Source organism: Bufo gargarizans, chromosome 3 (assembly GCF_014858855.1).
Source record: "Bufo gargarizans isolate SCDJY-AF-19 chromosome 3, ASM1485885v1, whole genome shotgun sequence".
Lineage (NCBI taxonomy): Eukaryota > Metazoa > Chordata > Amphibia > Anura > Bufonidae > Bufo > Bufo gargarizans.
The window spans coordinates 40,315,883-40,341,320 of NC_058082.1; the positions used below are offsets into that span (position 1 = coordinate 40,315,883).

At 45.6% G+C, this 25,438-nt stretch overlaps 1 protein-coding gene across 1 annotated transcript in view; it reads right to left on the bottom strand.

Annotated features, from left to right (window-relative positions):
• Positions 1 to 457: 457 nt before the first annotated feature.
• The window catches only part of LOC122931919 (diacylglycerol O-acyltransferase 2-like), a 66,343-nt gene continuing 41,362 nt past the window's right edge, over positions 458 to 25,438 (bottom strand). The window contains exons 4-8 of the mRNA XM_044286001.1: positions 24,032 to 24,102; positions 23,435 to 23,639; positions 22,627 to 22,801; positions 1,273 to 1,475; positions 458 to 756 (exon numbers count right to left, since the gene is read on the bottom strand). Of these exons, the coding sequence (XP_044141936.1) occupies positions 602 to 756; positions 1,273 to 1,475; positions 22,627 to 22,801; positions 23,435 to 23,639; positions 24,032 to 24,102 (809 nt within the window). The 3' untranslated portion in view covers positions 458 to 601. The remainder of the gene's footprint in view (positions 757 to 1,272; positions 1,476 to 22,626; positions 22,802 to 23,434; positions 23,640 to 24,031; positions 24,103 to 25,438) is intronic.

The following is a 25,438-nucleotide window of genomic DNA, read 5'->3' on the forward strand; positions in this document are numbered from 1 at the left end:
CGCAGACGCAGCAAAACTAAAAGCTGGAGAAGAAAATTTTTTGAAAAAGTATAATAAAGACCAAAAAAGAAGAATATTTTTTAGCCCATATGTAGAATACAATAAAAAACAAAAATTTCCCCAAAGGTAGCCGTAGCCTTTAGGTCATTAAAGGTGTGACTTCATTGATTCTGCATGAGGACGTATGCTTAACCCCGGAAAATGTAATGAATTCAATGCTCAGGAAGAGGAAGCTTCTAGAAGTAATGTGTTAAAATTCAGTTTTATTAGAATTCATTTTAAAACTCTGGTACACAATGATGTAGCCAAGAAAAACACAACGAAATGTCACTAAGGCTGTATCCACAATGTGTTTTTGACCTACATTCAACATATAATCAGGAGTTTAATATATTGGGGGGGGGGGGGGGGGTTATTTATTTTCACATTCAGTCGTCTGCTTCACGGACACCGGCTGATTGCCTGACCTCAAAGTTCACCTTTTAGCAATTTAAAGTGTCCAGTACCTTCTAGAAGCGACAATCATATAGTTACATCAACTTCTACAAAAAAATTCAATAAATGAAAAGAGAACATGGTTTGGTCGTAGTCAGAAGCAGCTTCATATGATTTCCAACACATCAGACTCAGACAATCCAAACTCTGTCTTGTACTTGTCAAAGAGCTTCTGAAGAGAGGTCAGGTACATGCCGTGGTAGAGGTCCACGTCCTTCTGAGTCGGCTGCTCAATTTTAGGGACTGCAATGGGTTCTCCAACTGGAGGGGAAATAATAAAAAAAAAAATTATACCCTTCATCAAGGTTGGAGAATTGCAGACTGACTCGAGGGTCGACATTGGAGACGGCCCCAAACAGTCTTCATGATCTACTTCTTGAGTGCCAATTGGTGGACAGTAGACAGCCAGAGGACATTCCAACTTAAAAATGATTCCATAAATGTCAGCAGCTGGGCTAGGTGGAAGCCTATGAGTGGGGAACAAGCCTTGTTGGTGGTCAGTAGATAGCTTTACACCAGCTAGATATAAAGTGTGATTGTGAACCATCCCAAATGTTGTCCCAGGGCACAGCATGTAAATATGTAGCATGGCCCATTCTTACACCAATTGGCCTCCGATACTGTAGAATTGTTGACCCTTTGCTACATTGAAATCAATAGGCTTCCATATTTATCCACTCTAAGCAATCAAACGGTCCCAAACTGAGGCCAGCGACATCCATATCTGACAGCTTAACACAATATATTAGATGTTGCATATAGATACGTATGACTCACCCACAGTAGTGATGGGAATGGGATAGGGCACAAAGCCCCAGCTGTCTGTGGAGAAGAACCCACAACCATAGAACAAACATGGAGCAATTCCAACGTGTTTCTGGAATTTTCTCTGTAGCCATAGGCTCCAAGAACCTTCTTCAAACAAAATTTGCTTATAAGCCTTGTTCTCTCCAAAGGAATAAACTGGGACCAGATTAGCCCTATATGAAAAATACACACAATATAGTTATTTATGGGGCTGCCATCAAGGACTGGTCTCCATCTGGCCCTCTAGTTGTAGAATGGTTAATGGCACAATTGTAATAACTAGAGATCAGCAAATTTCTTGAAAATTAGTTTAAAGGTCCAATTCTAAGGAATCCGTCTAAAGAATGGCTTCTGGTATGAATACTTTTGACCCAAATCAGAAGTGCTCCAATGACAGTAGTAGAACCTTATATACGCTGACAGCGACACTGGATAATAAGCTTATTATACACTTAGTAATTGTAGAAGCTTTCCAATAGTTTTTTTTTTTTTGAAAAGAAAGGCACAATCTTCGCAATCCAATTACTGTCTCTGTAAGACCCTAAAATGGCCCCCTACCTATAATAATGCTTCCTATGTACAAGAATATAACTACTATAATACTGCTGCTATGTACAAGAATATAATTGCTATAATACTGCTGCTATGTACAAGAATATAACTACTATAATACTGCCTCCTATGTACAAGAATATAACTACTATAATACTGCTCTTATGTACAAGAATATAACTACTATAATACTGCCTCCTATGTGCAAGAATATAACTACTATAATACTGCCTCCTATGTACAAGAATATAACTACTATAATACTTCTCCTATGTACAAGAATATAACTACTATAATACTGCCTCCTATGTACAAGAATATAACTACTATAATACTGCCTCCTATGTACAAGAATGTAACTACTATAATACTGCTCCTATGTACAAGAATATAACTACTATAATACTGCCTCCTATGTACAAGAATACAACTACTATAATACTGCCTCCTATGTACAAGAATACAACTACTATAATACTGCCTCCTATGTACAAGAATATAACTACTATAATACCGCCTTCTATGTACAAGAATATAACTATGTACTATAATAATCTTCCTATGTACAAGAATTTAACTACTATAATAATCCTATGTAGAAGAATATAACTACTATAATACTGCTCCTATGTACAAGAATATAACTACTATAATACTGCCTCCTATGTACAAGAATATAACTACTATAATACTGCTCCTATGTACAAGAATGTAACTACTATAATACTGCTCCTATGTACAAGAATATAACTGCTATAATACTGCCTCCTATGTACAAGAATATAACTACTATAATACCGCTCCTATGTACAAGAATATAACTGCTATAATACTACTCCTATGTACAAGAATATAACTACTATAATACTGCCTCCTGTGTACAAGAATATAACTACTATAATACTGCCTCCTATGTACAAGAATATAACTACTATAATACTGCCTCCTGTGTACAAGAATATAACTACTATAATACTGCCTCCTATGTACAAGAATATAACTACTATAATACTACTCCTATGTACAAGAATATAACTACTATAATACTGCTCCTATGTAAAAGAATATAACTACTATAATACTGCCTCCTATGTACAAGAATATAACTACTATAATACTGCCTCCTATGTACAAGAATATAACTACTATAATACTGCCTCCTATGTACAAGAATATAACTACTATAATACTGCTCCTATATACAAGAATATAACTACTATAATACTACTCCTATGTAAAAGAATATAACTACTATAATACTGCTCCTATGTAAAAGAATATAACTACTATAATACTGCCTCCTATGTACAAGACTATAACTACTATAATACTGCCTCCTATGTACAAGAATATGACTACTATAATACCGCTCCTATGTACAAGAATATAACTACTATAATACTACTCCTATGTACAAGAATATAACTACTATAATACTGCCTCCTATGTACAAGAATATAACTACTATAATACTGCCTCCTATGTACAAGAATATAACTACTATAATACTGCTCCTATGTACAGGAATATAACTACTATAATATTGCCTCCTATGTACAAGAATATAACTACTATAATACTACTCCTATGTATAAGAATATAACTGCTATAATACTGCTCCTATGTACAAGAATATAACTACTATAATACTGCCTCCTAGCTGAGAGGTTGTGTGTCAGTAGCTCTCCTCATGTCTGGAGCAAGCCCAGAGCAGGGCCTCCCTGGACAGGGAGGCTTCTCAGGCAAGGCCCAGGCTCCAAGGCCTATTCTGGAAAAAAAATTCCCAGACATCTCAGTCTGTGTATGAAAATCCCAAAGTCCTTCTGATTCTGAAGAAGATGAATGAGCAGAGTCTCAGCAGTCATGGTGTCAGCAGTCCCAGTGCAGCAAGAAGCCAGGATGAGAAGAAAGTAATAGAGAAGAAAGAAGCAGCAGTAAGTAAGAGTGTGATGAATCCACCTACCAGTGTGAATGTGCAGCGTCCTAAAAGGAAAAGGTGACTGCAAAACCACAATGCAGGAATATTCATAAGCAAGAGGCCAACAGAGTTTGCAGGAGGTGAAGCAGACTCCATTGCAGCCTGCAGGTGTGCAGCCCTCACCTTCCCCATGCAGACAGAGAAGAACTTCTTTGGAGAGACAGACCATACAGCAAAACCTCAAACCAAATATCCTTATGCCATCTGACCGTACAAGATCTGGGAGCAGCAGCAGCAAAAAATGTGGAGGAGACCAAAGGTGTAAAAGCAGGAAGGTTACAAGGTGCAGCCACTGGAAAAAACCTAGGAGCCGGTCCCCAATCTGGAGACTGTGAACCCACCAAAATGACGGCAGCCGCATGTCCAAAGCCACAAGTTTGGTCTTCTTGGGCTAGAAACAAGCGGAGCAAAACCTTTACCTGTAGGAAGCCATCCTGTGAGTCCGCAGCCTGTAATACCCAGCCATAGACAGTCTGCTAGAGGGGGAGAGCGCGCACCTGAGCTCTGCCTGGCTGATGAGATCCCTGCACTGGTAAAGAGAATGGAGACTCTGAAGGAAGAGAACCTGCATGTATAAGCTGAAGGCAGCAAACCCTGACCACCAGGAGCTGCATGATCACAAGCTGAGCTCCCTGGCCATACAGCTCGCTGACACCGTAAAGGAGATGTGCAATGAGCAGGACCGTGGTACGGTCCGGATATGGTGGAGATGTGCAATGAGCAGGAGATGTGCAATGAGCAGGACCGTGGTGCAGTGGGTCCGGATATGGGTATAGGTAATCGTTTTTGTTTGTGACGCCAATTGCAGCGTGCGCAGGGTACAGTCTCAGGGCCATTTAAGGTGTTGCAACTCACGTACCAGGTTAGGAATGCCAGAGTGGTGTAATGTCTCTGTGTGGTAGTAGTAATGGTGTCAATGGTGTCTCCTACCTGGGTACGGCTGGACTCCTGGATCCTGGCTCACTTGCAATAAATGAGTGTGTTGCTAGTAGGCGTAATTGAGGAACTTGGTAGTAATGAATGAGATCCAGACTTGAAATATAAGTCAACTTGTCTTTACTGGAGGCAGCATTAATCCATATGCGTTACAGCGATAGTCTTGGGTCCTAGCAGGTATTGGCAATGTATGGCAGGGATCAATATCTCTTTTGCATCTATCATGTGCCTGGAGAATATAGCAGGAATCTGTCTTCTGCTCTGTCTATCTTCTGCTGTGTATGGGACTGACTAGCTGAGGAAGAATTTGGCTTCTCCTGGTCTCTGGATGGTACTCACAGTTATGCTCACAGGGAATGGTTCGTCCTGGAGTTCTGGAGATGGCTGCTTGCTTGTCACCAGCTAAGGCTGTAAGGCTCAGACTGGGAATGGTGACTTTTGGTCTCAACCGAGACAAGATCCTGGTTTTGGGATCCCTATTTCTGGGAGCTCCTACCAGCACAGCCTTCCCCTAACATTCCACACCTCCTCAAAGAGGGGGGAGCTAAACTGGAATAAACTATTCCAGTTTAGAAGCACTAAACTGTCACTAAGGCCCTGCTAACATTGCTGCCACCTGCTGGTGTACATGGAAATTACAGCAATTACATGTTACAGGCTTAGAAAATGCACATTATTGAGGATGTGATGTTAAAGTACACAAGATGACAGTACAAATACACTTAACAGGTTGTAGCGGGGTAAAAGAGTTTAGTAACATAACTCTGGGATGTTACATTCCCCCTTACTTTAAGTTAAAGGGAACCTGTCACTGGGATTTTGTGCAAAGAGCTGAGGACATGGATTGCTAGATGGCCGCTAGCACATCCGCAATACCCAGTCCCCATAGCTCTGTGTGCTTTTATTGTGTAAAAAAAACGATTTGATACATATGCAAATTAATCTGAGAAGAGTCCTGTCCCTAAGATGAGTCAGGGACAGGAATCATCTCAGGTTAATTTGCATATGTATCAAATCTGTTTTTTAACACAATGAAAGCACGCAGAGCTATGGGGACTGGGTATTGCGGATGTGCTAGCGGACATATAGCAACCCATGCCCTCAGCTCTATACCCCAAATCCAGGTGACAGGTTCCCTTTAAGCCGCCCTCAGCTTATGTTTAGGAGGGAAGAGGAACCAGCTCTGCGGTACCCAAATAAAATACTAAGTGCTGCATGAATTACATATAAAGACATACAGAGACAAACATAGAACGGCTATCCCCAGGTTCCTGCCCGCTAGAGTAAGGTGTCCAACACAAAGTTTCCTTCTCTTGGTATAACCAGTGAACCTAATACTGCACTAAGCAAACATTACTGACTGACTTTGAAGTGTTATTTTGGCCATCAAACACCAAAGAAAGCATGGGGGTGTCTTTACTCTGTAGTCCCGCCATTGTATAATGGAATGCCCGCAAATGAAAGGGTGGCTTTTTCCTGTATTCTCTTTCCTGCACCAAAGCCTGAGAAATTTGGCTTAAAGCACGATCACTATGGGGTAGCTAAAATATGGCTCTAAGGTTTGAGGCTTCTTAGGCAAAGGCTCAAAAGGGAGATATTTAGCGTTTCCAGACACTTCTGGCAATGTCACAGGAGGAGGGTATTACAATCCCATCGCTCTCCTGGAAATAAGACACCTCAGGATGGGAGCAATTCTGAACATTAAACAAGCGAGAAGGACTTCTAACGATTCCCGAAGCAGCGGGGTTACCCGTGTAGTTAATCGACCTGCCAGGATGTAACGGTCAGCAGAGGAAGAGACCGTAGAGCAGGACTCAAGTACAGTGCAGCAGACAAGGAGGCTGAAGTAGAAACCGGCTTTATTAAAAGAGAACTCTAACTGCCGGAGAAGCAGATTTACAATATGAACAGCTTGGGAATTCACAATAAAGATAATGGAAATTTGCATAAAGAACACAAATGAATCACAAACACAAGTACAGACAATAGCAGGCTACTCTCTTCTAGGTAGTCCTATCTGTCCCCGCTACCCGGGGTGCACCTCTACGGTGCACTAAACTAAATCCTATTCCACTATGTCCTAGCTCAGGTTAGCATCAGTGCACTCACAGTTCGGTGTCCGCACATGCAGGCAGGTACAGTCTGGGTCCCGATCTGGTTGCTTGCTTGCTTCAGCGTGGCTCAGCTCTGGCCTCTCTTTGTAGTCTCTGTAACTCTGGTTAGAGATAATCAGCAGCTCTGGACGTGTAATCAGGCAGGGCCTGGAATTCACTCACAGTTCCTCTGGTAAGTGCCTCACACTACAGCAGTCTCTCTTCTACACCAGGACACATCAGCTCAGTCAGAGAGCAAACACACTCTAATGTCCCAGATACTGTGTCAGCAGGCAGGGAGCAATCACTCTAATCTTCCCTGTGGATCTCCCTCTCAGTGCACAGCGTCCTTCTTCCTGTGTACTCAGACACCTTCAGCCCAGGCTCTCTGCTCAGCCCGGGAAAAACACTTAACTCCTTGTCCTCTGGAAACAACTCCTCTCACTGTCCTACTCAGCCACAGTGGCCTCTGGTGGCTGGAGGGAAACATGACAGTCTGCTATATATATATGTGTTGGAAATGTTGCTGGATGATCAGGGCTGCCTCTTACATGCCTCCCCACTTAAAGGTGGCCGTCCTCGGCCTTGTTATATAGTCCATAGAAATAATGGTTAATGTAACTTTTTATACAGCAGTACAACATTGTCCACAATACATACAGGTGGACCAAATGAACTCATCAGCAGCGTACCTGTTTGGTGGAACCCCTGCAGTAAGCCTACTGGATCTCCGGAGGTCCTGGCTATCTGTTACGACCTGACTCTCTCCACTAGGAACTGCCAGTCTGGATTCACCCACCACAATAGGAGGTTCGGGTGTGTCCGAGGGCCCCTCTCCATTACGGGCTGGCAATGGTTCTGTGACAGTGCCTTCATCACCTGTAACCTGGGAGGCTTCTTCAGTGTTGGGAGCAGTCCACCAGTCTTCACCATAATCTCCATCAGAGATAACAAGTTCTGAGTATGGGGCAGGAGGAGGTGTCCTCTGAACAGGTGCGGGATCTTTGGACCGGCATGGCCGTAACATATTCCTATGTAGAGTCCGTGAAGCAAATTCCTCATTCTCAACCTGCACTTCGTAGACCGGACCATTAGGGTACACTCTCTTGATCACTTTATACAGCTGTACTTCCCAACGCTCACTCAACTTGCCTCTGGGACGTTTCTCTCGTACCAATGGAACCTCCTGAACTAGAGGACGGTCTGTATGAGCTCTCTCCTGTAACCGCTGACCTGCCAACCGGCGAATGGTCTGGAGACGCCGACGTGTTCTTTCACCCATGAGGTGGTTGATCGCTCTATTAGGTCTTCTGGCTGTTCTAGGTTTAATTCCACGATCTCTCGACCAGCCCTACCGAACAGTAACATGTATGGGGTGTAACCGGTGGTGGTGTGGACATGATTATTGTAAGCCCAGACTAATTCTGGCAGGTAGTCAGGCCAGTGTGCGCTCTTGTCTTCCTCTAGTGTCCTCAGCATTTGCAGCAATGTGCGGTTAAAGCGCTCACAGGCTCCGTTTCCTTGGGGATGATAAGGAGTTGTCCTGGATTTTTCAATGCCGTACAGTCAATGTAGCTCTTCCATCACTTTTCCTTGAAAGCACGCCCCTTGATCTGAATGGATCCGCTTTGGACACCCATAGACCCGAATGAAGTCTTGACAAATGGCTCGTGCAGCGGACTCGGCCGCCTGGTCCCGAGTTGGGGTGACTACTGCAAACTTGGAGAAGTGGTCGATCATGACCAGGCAATACTGTAGACCTCTTGACGATTGTCCCACAAGAAGATAGTCTATCATCAACACTTCCAGCGGTTCTGTGGTCTGGATGGACTGTAGAGGTGCTCTCTGTTCTGTACTCTTCGTGAGTTCACACACTCGACACTGTCGGCAAACTTCTTCAACTGTGGCCTCCAGTCGCGGACAATACACATAACGCTGCAGCCACTGGTATGTCTTGACTGGCCCGAAGTGAGCTCCAAACTCATGAGCCTCTTTGGCTATCTCCCGTGCCATTCTTCTGGGTATCACTACCTGCCACCTCGCCTCTAGGTCGGCAGGCTGTTGCCACTTGCGGAACAAAACAGCTCCATCCACTTCCAGTCTGTCCCATTGATGTAGAACGGACTTCATCTCGGCATCCAGATCAGTCCTTTCTTTTTTGTTGGGTTTCCTGCACTGGGTTACCCAGCTTTTCATTTGCTGCAGTCCAATGTCTTCATCTTGCAATCTGCCCCATTCTTCATTAGTTCTCCCCAATGCTTTGGGTAGCTTACGGGCCTCCCCACTTGTCTGGGCCGCGACTGTTGGGGGAGCGAACTTGCGGAAGTCAGGAGTTTCATCTTCTTCCTTTTGTTCATCCATATCCCCTACTGGAGTTTCAAAAGTAACCCTCGAGAGACCATCAGCATTAGTGTTCTCTGTAGCGGAGCGGTAGCGAATTGAGAAGTCATACTTTGCGAGGCGAGCCGCCCAGCGTTGCTCCAGGGCTCCCAACTTGGCCGTACCCAGATGGGCCAGGGGATTGTTATCCGTCCGTACGAAGATCTTAGCTCCTGTCAGATATCCTGCAAATTTCTCCGTCATAGCCCACACCAGGGCAAGGAGTTCCAGCCGGAAGGAACTGTAGTTATGGGGGTTTCGCTCCGTATCTCGCAAGGATCTACTGGCATAAGCGATCACTCTCTCATGTCCATCCTGTACCTGCGACAGGACTGCCCCAAGTCCGTAGAGGCTGCCATCAGTAGCTAAGATGAATGGTTTATCAAAATCGGCATAAGCCAAGATGGGGGCCGATGTCAGGGCTTCTTTCAGGGCCTGGAAGGCCTCTTCCTGTTTCTGTCCCCAGGGGATACTTTGGCCCTTGGGTTGCCCAGCCGTTCCTCTCAACAACTCATTCAGAGGGCCCGCTATTTTTGCGTAGTCTTTGATGAACCGCCGGTAGTACCCAGTCAGTCCCAGGAAGGCCTTCAACTCACGCAGTGTTCTCGGCACTAGCCATTGTCGTATTGCAGCCACTTTGTCTTGGGACGGTAGCACTCCGTCTTGGGACACCCTATGGCCCAGGTACTCGATCTCCCTCTTGAAGAGATGACACTTCTTTGGCTTTACCTTCAGGCCATGGGATCGCAGTCGCTCGAGTACCTGCCCTAGCCGATTCAAGTGTTCTTGAAAAGTAGCAGAGTATACGATGATATCGTCTAGGTATATCAGAGTGGCTTCAAAATTCAGGTCTCCCAGGCATCTCTCCATCAGCCGCTGGAAGGTTCCAGGGGCATTAGTCAGTCCGAATGGCATCCTGTTGAATTCAAATAACCCCATGGGGAGTATGAATGCTGTCTTTGCCTTGTCCTGCTCAGCCACTGGTACTTGCCAGTACCCACTTGCTAGATCCAGGGTGGAGAAGTATTTGGCTCGTCCTAGAGCCGTCAGAGACTCCTCGATGCGTGGCAGAGGATATGAGTCTCGCGCAGTGCAAGCATTCAACCGCCGGTAATCCACACAAAATCGAATAGTGCCGTCCTTCTTCTTGACAAGCACCACTGGGGCTACCCAAGGGCTCTGGCTTCCCCGCACCACTCCGGAATCTATCATCTGTTTCAATAGCGTCTTCACTTCCTGGTACAACTTGGGCGGAATCTGTCGATATCTCTCCCGAATTGGTGGAGTGTCCCCTGTCGGTATATCATGTGTGATAGCATTCGTGCAGCCAAAGTCATCGGCGTGGCGGGCAAACGCAGCCTGATTCTCCCACAGCATGGTTTCGACTGCTCGCTGTTGGTCTAAACTGAGAGCCTTAACATCTATCTCCATTTGACCCAAGATGGTTCCCCCATTCCTTTCTGGGGTCGGCGCCTCTTCTGCACTGGCAGTAACTGCCAGGGTCCAACCAGCATCCCCTACCGGAGCTAGAGTCACTTCTCTCTGACTCAGGATTTCTCCCTGATGTAGGTACACACGAGCCAGTTCCACCCCTGGCGTCAAGGGAACTTCTAGATATCCCACATTCACAGCTCTTATGGGTACTCGTCCATTCTGGACCACTCCCAGTGTCCGGGCCACCAGGACGTCCTGACCCAGCTCTCCTAGGCCTGTTGGTTCAACGAACACCTCCATGCCTTCAAGATTACGGAAAGTTCCCACGGGTAACGTCAGCACGGTCTCCCGACCAGGGGGAAGGGTGAAGGTAGCCTTTCCTGGCGCTCGGATCGTTCCCACCGCCTGGTGTGCTGGTACACTTTTCTGTGTTCCACAAAAACGGATTAGCCGTTGAAATTCTTTCTGGGTAGGTTTATGCGGGGTGGCTTGTTTCCAGTAACCCGGCCCCCGTTTGGTGAACATGATCTGATCCAATTCTCGCAGGATATTCATGCCCATTATCACCGGCACATCTTCTTTGAACGTTTCGGGGACCAACAAGATACCTTTCCGCCCCACTTCCTGTCCACATAGCCGTACATTCATCCACACGACCCCTGTGACAGGAATCTGCTGTTGGTTAGCCGCTGTAACCCGGACCAGTGTCTCTCGTTCTGGCTTGGCCAGCGCTTGAAAGTAACGGTAGAAGAATGACTCGGGCATAGTTGTCACCTGAGACCCAGTATCCACTAAGCAGTCGACAGGAACACCTTCGAACTCAGCTCGTATAGTGGGGCACCCTGCGACCAGGTGTTCGGAGCTTTGCTGGGTAACTTGGCTCTCCACCTCCCCTGCAGTACGCCCCACTACTGCAGGGGTCGGTAGTTTAACGGCGGCTCTTGGCGTCCAGCTGGATTATTCCGACACTCTCTGGCGAAATGTCCTAGATCTCCACACCGCCAACACTGTGCCCCTTGACGGCCCACTTTTTGCCTGCGAGTGGGAGGTGCCCTCAGAGCTTGGCTGGATGGCCCCACTGAAGGGTAATGAGGGGCTTGATGGTATGGTAAACTAGCATAAGGGCATTCGGGTGTAGGAACCCACGGGGTCGCCTGATAGGTTTGTTGTCGGGCTGGATAGGCAGCCTCAGTAGTATGGCGCGACTCTATCCGTTTCTCCAGGTGTGTCAACTTTTCGTGCATGGCACTCAGGGAGCTCTGCAAGTCTTGTACCACTCTGACCAGGGCTTCCTCATTTCTCGTAACCCCGGGGGGTGTAACGGTCTGGGTCCGTATCACTCCAGAAGCATAGCCGTCTTCTTTGTTTCGCGTCACGGCCTCTGCCAAAATTTGTCGAAAGGTTAGGGTAGGGTCTACTCTGACTCGTTCCCGCAGAGCCTGTTTCAGGGGATTGCTGTAGAGCCCCAGAATAAATTGTTCCCGCAGTATCCGGTCTATGGGTCCCATGCCAGTAACCCCATCTGCCTCTTTTTTTTGTACCTCGGCCAACACTTCCTGTAGGGCTGTAGCGTACTGAGAGACACCTTCGTCTTCCCGTTGAATCCGGTAAAAAAACTTTGCCCGGAGGTGCCCTGCACTGGCTGTTTCCCCATATATTTCTTCCAGGAATCTCACCATCTCTTGCAATGTATTGCGCGTGGCTTCTGGTTGTAGGAGAACATTTCTTCGGGCCTCACCCTCGAGAGCGGCCAAAGCAATTTCTACTTGTAGTTCTGGGCTGACATTGTAAATCCTAACGGCACTCTGTAACCTTGTCACCCAGTCTGACAGTGTCATGTTCTGGCCATCAAATTTGGGTAGCAAGTTGAACAACGTGCCAATAGGAAGGGCCCTTGCAAGGGTTCCACCATTGCCTGAGGTACTCACATTAACATCATGCATATTGCCTTCAGCCGCCTCCATCTCTGTGACTGTACCCTGCTCGCAGCGCCACTTGTAACGGTCAGCAGAGGAAGAGACCGTAGAGCAGGACTCAAGTACAGTGCAGCAGACAAGGAGGCTGAAGTAGAAACCGGCTTTATTAAAAGAGAACTCTAACTGCCAGAGAAGCAGATTTACAATATGAACAGCTTGGGAATTCACAATAAAGATAATGGAAGTTTGCATAAAGAACACAAATGAATCACAAACACAAGTACAGACAATAGCAGGCTACTCTCTTCTAGGTAGTCCTATCTGTCCCCGCTACCCGGGGTGCACCTCTACGGTGCACTAAACTAAATCCTATTCCACTATGTCCTAGCTCAGGTTAGCATCAGTGCACTCACAGTTCGGTGTCCGGCACATGCAGGCAGGTACAGTCTGGGTCCCGATCTGGTTGCTTGCTTGCTTCAGCGTGGCTCAGCTCTGGCCTCTCTTTGTAGTCTCTGTAACTCTGGTTAGAGATAATCAGCAGCTCTGGACGTGTAATCAGGCAGGGCCTGGAATTCACTCACAGTTCCTCTGGTAAGTGCCTCACACTACAGCAGTCTCTCTTCTACACCAGGACACATCAGCTCAGTCAGAGAGCAAACACACTCTAATGTCCCAGATACTGTGTCAGCAGGCAGGGAGCAATCACTCTAATCTTCCCTGTGGATCTCCCTCTCAGTGCACAGCGTCCTTCTTCCTGTGTACTCAGACACCTTCAGCCCAGGCTCTCTGCTCAGCCCGGGAAAAACACTTAACTCCTTGTCCTCTGGAAACAACTCCTCTCACTGTCCTACTCAGCCACAGTGGCCTCTGGTGGCTGGAGGGAAACATGACAGTCTGCTATATATATATGTGTTGGAAATGTTGCTGGATGATCAGGGCTGCCTCTTACAAGGACTTACCACTTGGTCCTACCCTGGGTACCTATGGGTATATATCACCGGGTGTAGGCCATTAGTTTTAAGCGTCCATATGAAGGCAGTCCGTATAAAGGAAAGAAAGAATAAGAGCTGTCAAGTTAAGGCATACTTAGTAAGTTGCTACATTTTAAGTTAAGTGCAAACATCACAAATAGTGCATAAATTCACATTTCGGCACCTAGGAGAGAATACACACAATGGGCATGTTATCTTAAACATTGCATAACCTGTAAACTTGAAATGAAATTAGTGCAAAAACATTATGCAAATATCACTGCAATAATACGCTCAAATATGACTTAAAGTATAACTGTCATTTTTTTTTTTCTGAGTATTGGATTGTGGTGATTAATATCTCCTTGGTGGTCATATTTCAACTTTTCACTGTGTATTCAATTACCCCTTAATTCCACAGTTTAGTTCCCCGTACTTCCTACTTTTACCTCTGCTTAAAATCAGGTTGCTAGGCAGGTCCGTCTATGTGTTGAAGGACGGAGGACGCAGAAGCAGGCAGCCTGCAAGGTCACATTACTGACAGCCAGGGACTGTAGGTAAATGATTAGAGTCAGGTCCTCCCCAGCAGCTGATAACAGTGCCTGGGCTGTGTGCACTTCTCCCTGTCCCTGCGCTTGGCAGACGCTCCCTCACTCAGCAGAGCTGGAGGATGCAGAGCTGAAGCAGCGCAGACCAGGGAAGGGAGATCTGCCGTCTGCTCAGTGTATAAATGACAGCAACATGTGGTAAGAGGACCCCTTTGTGCTGCAGGAGATTAACCCTTTAGGGGGAGGGCTCTGGTTACTGACACTTTTGGGGGGCTATTGTTACTGGCTAGTGAGGGCAGGTGGGATTAGCCTCAGGGTGAGGGCAGTGGCGGCCATCTTAACTGAATAGTTAGATTGCAGTCTTATGCAGACTGGTTGCTAAGGGCTGAATCTTATTAAATATGGGGTAAGTCAGTCTAATAGTAACTGATTCTGGAATATCATGTTATTAGTAACTACATATATGAAAATTTAAATTAGGGTCTAAGTTTGACAGTTATCCTTTAAGTCCTTTTACTTAAATGCTTGACTGTGGACAGGAGCAAAAAGTCCATAAATCACTTGTAATCCACAGGAAATAAACAAAAGTCACTTGTAATCCAATGGGCAACAATAGAGTTAATTGTAATCCATAGGAATAGTAAAGTTAATTGTAATCCATACAAGGTAGTGGGTAATTGTTACAGTGGGTAGTTTTCCTCACATGAAGGTCTGGAAAACATCCTCCTGGATCCCATATTTGAGGAGGCAAAAGTTGTTCTTTAAACTGGGTGCTCTTGGCAGCTGTAACTCCAGCAGAAACTTCATCTTCAATCTCCTGGTGGCTTTCTGTGGCAGAACTTGGAATTGCAGGATCACCTTTCTCTGGAAAATCTGTAGGCGACAGGTTCTCAGGACAGCAATAAAGGATAGACCCTTGGTCTTTCATAGCAAAGATCTCTGGATTTGGTGCGGGTTCTGATAGGGTCATATCAGGTGTGCTGTCTTCAGCAGGTTACTGAGAAGAAGACTTGGAGGCTTCATCACTAAACATACTCTATCTTTTTCCGTTCTTCTGCTCTCTTTTTAGAAAGTCCTGTCATTTACTCCACCTGTGGGCTTTCCATTAAAGGTTATCCTGCCAGGTGATCTCTTCATCACTGCAGGAACTGTTGAGGAACACAAGAGGGCGCTCCTGCATCTTGTAGCTTAGGCTGGCTGCTGTGATGGAGCTACACTGACCTCTTGTGGCAGTTTCTGGTACTGTCTGGGTAGTGAGGCTGGTCAAAGCTGCGGTGTGCTGCTGTACATCGGGAACTCCTGGAAATAGTGGCTCTGACAAAGGTATTGCCAGTCATGACGACAGCAGGGAAGGAGTGCTCTCTCTGGGAAGCTTAGTGGGAGCTTTGGCTGCCTCCGCCGTGCCAACCGGCATGATGAGGGACACCTTACGGACCTCTTTGGGTAAGACGTGCCCCTGTACTCTGGGACTGAAAGTCATTACTAAGTTATTTATTTGCGCCACCGATAGAGTTGAGGCAGCAGGGAGTTCAGGGATCACCATGGGGACCTCCAGGTTCAAGCGTCCCACTCTGGCGGTATTGGTTCTGGGCGGCGGAGTGGAAGATCCGTCCGCCTCCGCCGTACCAGTAGGTGTCCTTAGCGGAGCAGGCCTAGGCCTGCTTGGGGTATCGGGACCCACAGGGAGCGGTGCAGGGGCAGGTACGGACCGGGTCTGGGCCTCAGGGAGCGCGTCTGCTCCTACCTGTTGTCGCGGCCGGTTCCGGTGCCTCCTGGTGGTCATCTGGAGCTTCAGGTGCCGTCTGTGGTGCAGGCTGATCCAAAGCCTGAGCAGCTACGTCAGCGGCGTCCTCTGCGGGAGCAGGTTCAGCGTCGGCAGCCATCTTGCGTGACGGCTCGCCTTCATCGCTGACAGCAATGGAAGCGGAGGGATCCACAGCCTCCGAGGACTAGACTGGAGTCACGTCTTCTTCTGCGGGGACTGATTCAGTAGCAGTGGCCTTCTCAGGCAAGTTAGCGGTGGCTGACTCGTCCTTGCCTGTAGCAGGTGCTGGCTCTGGAGACTCTTTAAATGCACAGGGGCCATCTCCTAACGAGCTGGGAAACCCGGATCTCAGGCACAGCAGGCTTGTAGACGAGTTCTCCTTGTATTGCCATCTGGTCCCATTTTGGTAGAGGGAGCGCCATCTTCTCTGCTTCCTCTGTCATGAAGAGTGCAGGAGGTAAGGGTGGAGCCCAGAGGGAGGAGTCTGCACTCCCTTGGCTCACAATGTAAAGTTTGTGGTGGGCAGTCTTTAGTTTTCCCGCTTCTAGGGGGCATTTCCGCGCTCTTGAGAGGGCGTTTTTGTCTTTTCCCGCTTCCGACAAGCATTGAGAGGCGGCGCCATTTTGCGAATATGGCGAATTAACCCTTTGAGTACTCATGGTCACCGCATGGTGCTTTCTGGCACAGCAACAAAGCAATAAAGTAAATTTTCAGGGTTTTTACACAATCTTCAGATCTTGCAGTACTGTGAAACATGCAATTTGATCCAGTTAAGCACACAATTGGATCCGGTTCTGTTGGCACATAGCTCTATCCTGTTCGTGACGCCAAAAATGCAATGAGCAGGACCATGGTACGGTTAGGAGGAGACATCAGCTTCACTAGTGGGCGTTCCTTCTCCCTGGCTGTAGCGCTGTCCAATCGCAGCTCAAGGAGAAGGAACGCCCACTAGTGAAGCTGATGTCTCCTCCACATCGCTCCGATAGTAATCAGCATGTGGAGCAGGAGAGGAGACAGTAATGGGGCACAGCAGGCGAACGGAGCGGCGCCCAGGAATAATGGGGAGTGCTGAGACATCGCTGGGCGCCTCTGTGTGGGAATAGTCCTACCATTGGTGGTGCAGTGCGCCCGCCCCTCTCTTCATTGGTGGCGCAGTGTGCCCGCCCCTCTTTCGCCCCTCTCTTCTCATTAGTGGCAGCAGCACAGGGGGGAGGGAGGACAGCTTCCTTCTCCCCGTGCTGCTGAGAGAACATGAGCGCGCCGATAGCAGCGTGCTTATGTTCAGAGATACTAGACTGCGCAGAAGCGCAGCCCAGTATCGGAAAAACGGAAATCCCGGTATCATATCGATACCGGGACAAAAGTATCGATTGGGTATCGAAATTTCGATACCCGCAACAACCCTACAAGGAAGAACTGCCCAATAGGAGGTACTTCATCAGAGCTGCTATGTAAGCAAATGGGCTTCCTGCCATCCAACATCCTGGCCATGATAAACCTCCTGGACAGACAGGGCTATGACATCAGCTTCAAGATCATGTCTGACTTGGACCGCTTCTGGGTTTGCTTCGCCAGGTTCAGAGAAGAGGAGGGTTGGAATAAGTTTAATTTTATCCCCATCTCTAAGCCAGATACCATTAATGTCACCATCATCTTCTGGAATAAGTTGGTTCCCCACCAGGACATTGTAGTTTGGCTGAGGAAAAATTGTGACCTTATGTCAGAACTCACTAAGACCAGGGATGAAGACGGTATCTGGACTGGTGGGTGGAGGGTCTTTGTGAAGCTTCATCAGCACCAAAATATAACCCAACATCTGCCCAACTTTTTCTGCAGTGGCGGGAGAAGGGTGCGCGTTTCTTTGTGGGTCAGCCTAGAAAGTGCTTGGCGAGTGTGTGCACCATGGTGAACTGCTACCTGTGGGGAGAGGTTGGTCATGTCAGTGCCAACTGCCAGGTCATTAGATGTAATTTTTGTGGTAAGATTGGCCATCCCTACAGGGACTGTCCTGACGCCTGGCATAACATCTGCAAAGACTTTCCCAACAATGACTTCCTAGCAGGGTGAGATGACCTGGAGGAGGATGCGTTATTATCGGGGTCAGTGCCAACAGGGTCCGAGCCTCCTCAGGACTTATTGCATAGTGATCCAGTACAAACCCAACCCCAGTCAGATGTCATTGATGGGAACATGGAGGTGGTCACACAGGATGTATACTCAGAGGCTGTCTCTTCTTCTGTTCCAGCATCTACCACTGGGGAGAATAAGCAGTCTAAAAGATACGTCCAGCCGTTGTTTCTAACTTGTTATTACTAATGGCTAAAGTTCCTTATCGCCTATATGTACACATGCAGTCGCTGCTAATAAGGAGCTCCCTCACTGCCACGGTCTAAAAATCTAACGCTCATACACTCCGCATCCTGACATGTTTCGCTGGGTGAACCAGCGTCTTCAGGGGATTCAGGTACCTGCATTATCCCCTGAAGACGCTGGTTCCCCCAGCGAAACACGAATGGGAATAATTAGACAGAGCAGCCCGCACCACTGATAGTTTTAAATTGTCAGGGTAGTGTCTATGTATCAGGGTAGTGCTCTCCACTTGCTCTATGGGATTGTCCGACCACCACTGTCCATGAAAGTCTTAGGTTCGTCAATAGGAAGCGACTCCCAATTAAACTGTATGACATTGCCTGTTATTGTCACTACACGGGAGGCTCTTGGACAGAGGTAATTTAAAATAACTGACTTGGTCAGATAGGAAGTGTCCCCTGGAATGTCCACAAGAGGAGAAATATCCTGAGCTTATGTTCCATCTACTAATAGTAAAATTGACAGGGGAACACTGTATCTGATAACCACCATGAAATACTACTATTGGTATGCAAGAACCCGGGTGTCCCTTCACAGAGAGACCTTCCAATACATGACAGCAGTCAGCCAGGTGGGCAAGATCGTTAGAGATAAGTAGGAACCATAAAAACAGAAAGTTATGGAGCTATGCATCTCTGGAGTGCAAATGATTATCTCATTTTTCAGTCTGTATTATATTTTTCTTAACACATGGACTTGATCGGGCGTGCCATCGGGTCCCCATGCGGCTGTAGGGGGGACCCGATGGCATGGAAGGCAGTGCGATGCCTTCCTTAGGCATCAGCGCTGCCTTCCGGTGACAAGCCTGTGAGATCCAGCCCCCTGGATCTCACAGGCCGGAAGCTGTATGAGTAAGGCCTCATGCACACGACCGTTGTGTGCATCCGCATCCGTTCCGTCATTTTTCACAGTTTAGCGGAGGTCCCATTCATTTCTATGGAGCTGTGAAAAAAAACTGATAGTGCTCAGTTTTTTCTCCGCGTCCGTGATTCCAGTCCGTCAAAAAAAATATAACCTGTCCTATTCTTGTCAGTGGAAAACGGAGGACTGACCCATTCAAGTCAATGGGTCCGTAAAAAAAAAAGGATGCACAACTAGTATGTCATCAGTTTCCGCTTTTTTCTACAAGACCTTGGTGCAATAAAATTACACTTTTCTTTAACCTTCCTTTTCCCCCTGTCAGACAAAAAAAAAGGAAGACACAAGGAAACACAACTGAAGCAAAATCAGACACGGACCACTGAAGCCAAATCACTGAGAGTGAAAAAACACCGTTGTGTGCATGAGGCTTAATACACACTGTATTACTCATACAGCCAATGCATTCCAATACAGAAGTATTGGAATGCATTGTAAAGGGGATTAAAATCCCAAAAGTTCAAGTCCCAAAGTGGGGCAAAAAATAAAGTGAAAAAATAAAGTTTTCCCCCCAAAAAATCTAAAGTTTCAAGCAAAAATAAACAAAAACGTCATTTTCCCCAAATAAAGTAAAAAAAATTGGTAAATGGGGGGGGAGATGAAGTATACATATTAGGTATCGCCGTGTCCTTATCGACTGGCTCTATAAAAACATATCACATGACCTAACCCCTCAGATGAACACCGTAAAAAATAAAAACTGTGCTAAATAAACCTTTTTTGTCACCTTACATCACAAAAAGTACAACAGCAAGCGATCAAAAAGGCGTTTACCCACCAAAATAGTACCAACCTAACAGTCACGTCATCCCGCAAAAAATGAGCCCCTACCTGAGACAATCGCCCAAAAAATAAAAAAAACTGATTCAGAATATGGAGACAAACATTTTTTTTTTTGTTTTAAAAAAGCTGTTATTGTGTAAAACTTACATAAATAAATAAAAAAGTATACATATTAGGTATCGCCGCGTCCGTATCGACCGGCTCTATAAAAATAAAAATCACATGACCTAACCCCTGAGATGAACACCGTAAAAAATAAAAACTGTGCTAAATAAACAATTTTTTGTCACCTTACATCACAAAAAGTGTAATAGCAAGCGATCAAAAAGTCACACGCACCCCAAAATAGTGCCAATAAAACTGTCATCTCATCCCGCAAAAATCATACCCTACCCAAGTTAATCGCCCAATAATTGAAAATGATTTTTTTGCTTCAAAAATGAAATCATTGTGTAAAACTTGCATAAATAAAAAAAATAAGTATATAAATTAGGCATCGCAGCGCCCGTGAAAACCTGGTCTATAAAAATATCACATGATATAACCTGTCAGACGAATGTTGTAAATAACAAAAAATAGAAACTGTGCCAAAACAGCTATTTCTTGTTACCTTGCCTCACAAAAAGTGTAATATAGAGCAACCAAAAATTATATGTACCCTAAACTAGTACCAACAATACTGCCACCCTATCCCATAGTTTCTAAAATGGGGTCACTTTTTTGGAGTTTCTACTCTAGGGGTGCATCAGGGGGGCTTCAAATGGGACATGGTGTAAAAAAAAACAGCCGAGTAAAACCCGCCTTCCAAAAACCATATGGCATTTCTTTCCTTCTGCGCCCTGCAGTTTGGTTTGGCTGTTAATAACTGGAAAAAAAATTATTAAAATGGAAAATCTGCAAAAAATGAGAAATTTTGAAATAGTATCTCTATATTCCATTAATTCTTGTGGAACACCTAAAGGGTTAACAACGTTTGTAAAATCAGTTTTGAATACCTTGAGGGGTGTAGTTCATAGAATGAGGTCATTTTTGGGTGGTTTCTATTATGTAAGCCTCGCAAAGTGACCTCAGACCTGAACTGGTCCCTAAAAATTTGGTTTTTTTAAATTTCTGAAAAATTTCAAGATTTGCTTCTAAACTTCTAAGCCTTGTAACATCCCCAAAAAATAAAATATAATTTCCAAAATGATCCAAACATGAAGTAGACATATGGGGAATGTAAATAATAACTATTTTTGTAGGTATTACTATGTATTATAGAAGTAAGGAAATTGAAACTTGGAAATTTGCATTTTTTACAATTTTTTTGTAAATTTTGTATTTTTTTATTAATAAAAATGATTTTTTTTTACTTCATTTTACCAGTGTCATGAAGTACAATATGTGACGAAAAAACTGTCTCAGAATGGCCTGGATAAGTCAAAGTGGTCAGATTTGCAAAAAATGGCCAAGTCCTTAAGGTGAAATAGGGCTCCTTAAGGGGTTAATTGTATTTGTTTTGTTTTTTACAATAAAAATTGCCTCCTATGTACAAGAATATAACTACTATAATACTGCCTCCTATGTACAAGAATATAACTACCATAATGCTGCCCCTATGTACAAGAATACCACTACTATAATACTGCCTCCTATGTACAAGAATATAACTACTATAATACTGCCTCCTAAGTACAAGAATATAACTACTATAATACTGCTCCTATGTACAAGACTATAACTACTATAATACTGCTCCTATGTACAAGAATATAACTACTATAATACTGCTCCTATGCACAAGAATATAATTACTATAATACTGCCTCCTATGTACAAGAATATAACTACTATAATACTGCCTCCTATGTACAAGAATATAACTACTATAATACTGCTCCTATGCACAAGAATATAACTACTATAATACTGCCTCCTATGTACAGGAATATAACTACTATAATACTGCCTCCTATGTACAAGAATATAACTACTATAATACTGCCTCCTATGTACAAGAATATAACTGCTATAATACTGCTCCTATGTACAAGAATATAACTACTATAATATCGCCTCCTAGGTACAAGGATATAACCACTATAATACTGCTCCTATGGACAAGAATATAACTACTATTTTCACAGTCGTCTACATGGCGGCTCCCTTGAGATTAGCTCTACCTCTGCCAGGTACAGGAAACACTCGGAGAGGTTACATTTTCCCATGCTCCTCTGTGTTTTCCTGTCCCTGTACCGGACAGATGCAGGAGAGTTTCAGCCAAATTTAGGTCGGTAGATGTAATGAGTAACATAGAAGTAGCCTTTGGATGTAAGTCTTACAGGCAGTGGTCCCACTTATACCAAAGAATACGAATATCTATCTCCAGGGTGCATCATGGAGACTACTAGGGAAAAGTACAATTGAACTTACAGGTAATTGGCTTTCCTGGAAGTCTCCATGATGGCACCCACCATTTTCTTATCCCACAAAAATTTGTATTATGTTTAGAGTTTAAAAATATATAAAATTCTTGGTTATTTGGAGTATATACAGTGCATGACTAGAACATACGGTGTTGGTTTTTAGTAAATCACTAGTGTTTCCTGTCCCTGACAGAGGCAATCTCAAGGGTTGCACCATGGAGACTTCCAGGAAAACCAATTACCGGCAAGTGCAATTGCACTTATTCCTTCTCTTACCCATGCTGTAGTGCAATCTTCACAAACCCTTTCCTCTGCTTTAGAGTCACAGAGTTTTTCCCCGATTGGCAGTCCAGGCACTCTGCGGCGCCTCCAATCACTATCACCACAGCGTTTCCAGTTCCATTTTTGGAGAGGATGTAGTCTATGGACTGACGGCTCACAGGGCAGAGTCCTGTAAAAATAAAGCAATATTCATCCATTAGGTGCAAACAGTATATTAAGGGATACACAGGGGCACGTGGTGCTGCGAAATAAATAACGCCAACCGGACGCTGTACCATTATACCAATGGCTAATGCGTTAAACACATTATTTTCATGATCAGACCAGTGGGCGACCAGAGGACACAGGAAGCTCTGAGGTCTCCTGGAAGGGACTCTATTCAACAAGGTGTAAAAAGGTTGGCTCGAATCCCTACTGAAGCTCCAAATCTCATTGTTAAAATGCAAAGAGAGGTTATCGAGGTTAAGAAAGAATGGTTTTCTTAGATGTTTCCAGAAACAGCGCCACACTTGTCCTTAGGTTGTGTCTGGTATTGCAGTACTCGGGTAGATAGTGTTGAGCTGCAATGCCAGACACGGCCACCGACAAAAGTTGTGCCAGTCCTACAAAATGAATCCAGAATTCCTGGATTTAAAACCACATAGGCATCTAATAAATGGACCAATGTCATATCTAGTTCCCAATACCTTCCAGACCATGGAGGGGCACCAGATACCCTTCATCATCCATTGTTTCCAATGGTAGACACTCACGCAAAATATAATTCCCACCTAAAGATATTGGTCTTCAACCAAGAACTTACCTGCAGAAATTAGATATTCTCTTACAACCGGCAATCTGAAGTTCCCAGCCAATGTGACCAGGTAGGGCTTAATACCAGGGAACTTCTTGGAGACACCGGTGGCTTCGGTACCGAAGTTGCAAAAGGCACCGATAGCCAGGATACCGTGGGGGTGGTAGCCGAAGATGTAGTTGTGACTGGGAAGCAGGTTGTGGGTTTTGACCAGCTGGAAGACACATTTAAGAAGCTTAGTTGTCAGATCGACAAGTCTGCAGGTTCTCGGCACCTCAGGCCCAATGCCTACTGACCCACAATAAGGGCACATGAGGCCACAAGGACCAACAACCTCAAGATTCAGCGCCATGACAAAGGACAGTGGTGTAATGGTCTCAGATAGCATGACTACTCCACCTGGACATTTCTTCCAAGTCAACTGAGGAATTATATTGACAAAGACAATGGGATGACCCACCTCAGCCCATCTCAGCTCTGCTACATTTGGACAACTAGTAGCTTTAGGACGGCTTAAGAGCGACGCTGCAGTGACAACAATATACAAAGTCCACGGACACAGGAAAATCGATGGTGTCACATCTGTGCGTATATGCAGGAACTCACCCGTATCGGAAAGTAGTCCCTGAAGTAGCGCCACGCAGTCCAGTTCCTAAACCACGTGGATCGTCTGCCACCTGAAATAAGATGGACACCGGCTTCAGGATAAACCTAAAGAGTGTATGGCACAAAAAACCCATAGGGGAATGCAAGTCCTCAACACTTTCAAGATCCCCACTTGTTGCCAGTGAATGGAAACATACATCATGTCCACTGAGAACTAAATTATGTTCAACTGCAACACGGCAACGATACAAGGTAGCAGATATTTCATAAGGAAATGAACCCCTGTGGCAGTTGGACATGATTTTATAACAAGACACGGAGGCTTCGTATTGCATAACTCTTTCTTTACTAGAATCCACAGCAGCAAAGAATTTACATAAAAAACTAGGGACAACCCCCAAGAGAACCCCTCCCAATGGACAGTCCATTAATAGGCTCTCCCCAGCCATCTCGTCCTCTTTCTTTGCTGCTGCCCACAGCAGATAAGTGCATTATTTTACATTGTGCAGTATTTTGTCCTTGTCCCATTTTTCTTGTGGGGCTTATTACTGTCTTTATTCGAATTGTTTATTCTTGTTTTGATCTTTTCTCATGTAGGTTGTTTTTACCGTTTTGACCTTCTAGGGCTATTATTATTAATAGTTTGTGTTCTTGATATTCGGGGGGTCACTCTCAGCTCACCCCCCCACCCCCCCTTTTTGTTTCGTCTGCCGTAAGACTGTCCTTTGATTTTCCTGCTTGTAGCTTGCGTTTTCCCCTTCCCCGTCCAGCGCCCCCCCCCCTTGTTTTCGTACCTTCCGGACGCCATCTTCCTCATCTGCTTCGCCCCGTTCACGCGCTTCTTCCAGGCCGAAGTCGCGGTGATCGCGAGATTTGCTTGCGTCACACGTGATTTTGGCGCCAGTTCGGGAATCCCGGGCGCCATCTTGTTTTAGGTTTGGGTGTATTGGCGCCTGAGACAGGGAATCTCGGGCGCCATATTGGTACTCCCTGGTTCTGGAAGGGGGCGGGTCGCTATCCCCACCCCTTCCGGTTTGCGGCGGCGCCTTTTTCCTTTCGCCGGACATCGGTGCCTGTCTGCCAGGGCTCAGCTAAGTAGCGTTTTCTCCCTACCTATTCCTGCTCACTCTGGAGTAACTACTCCTGCGAATATGTCCCTGCCTAGCGATGCCCCTTCTGGCCCCACCACTAGCTCTACCCCAGTTCCTGCAGCTCAATGTCAGAATGAGCCTCAGGTTGGGGATCTGCAGCTGTCCATCTCTACGGCCATTGCTAATGCCATGGGCAATATGTCATCCATGATTAGTCAATCTATCACCCAGGCACTCAGAGCGCAAACCTCAGCTGCTACCCCGGTTTCAGCTCCGGTCTCTGATACCTCCAGAATGCTTAATACTGATAGCCTAG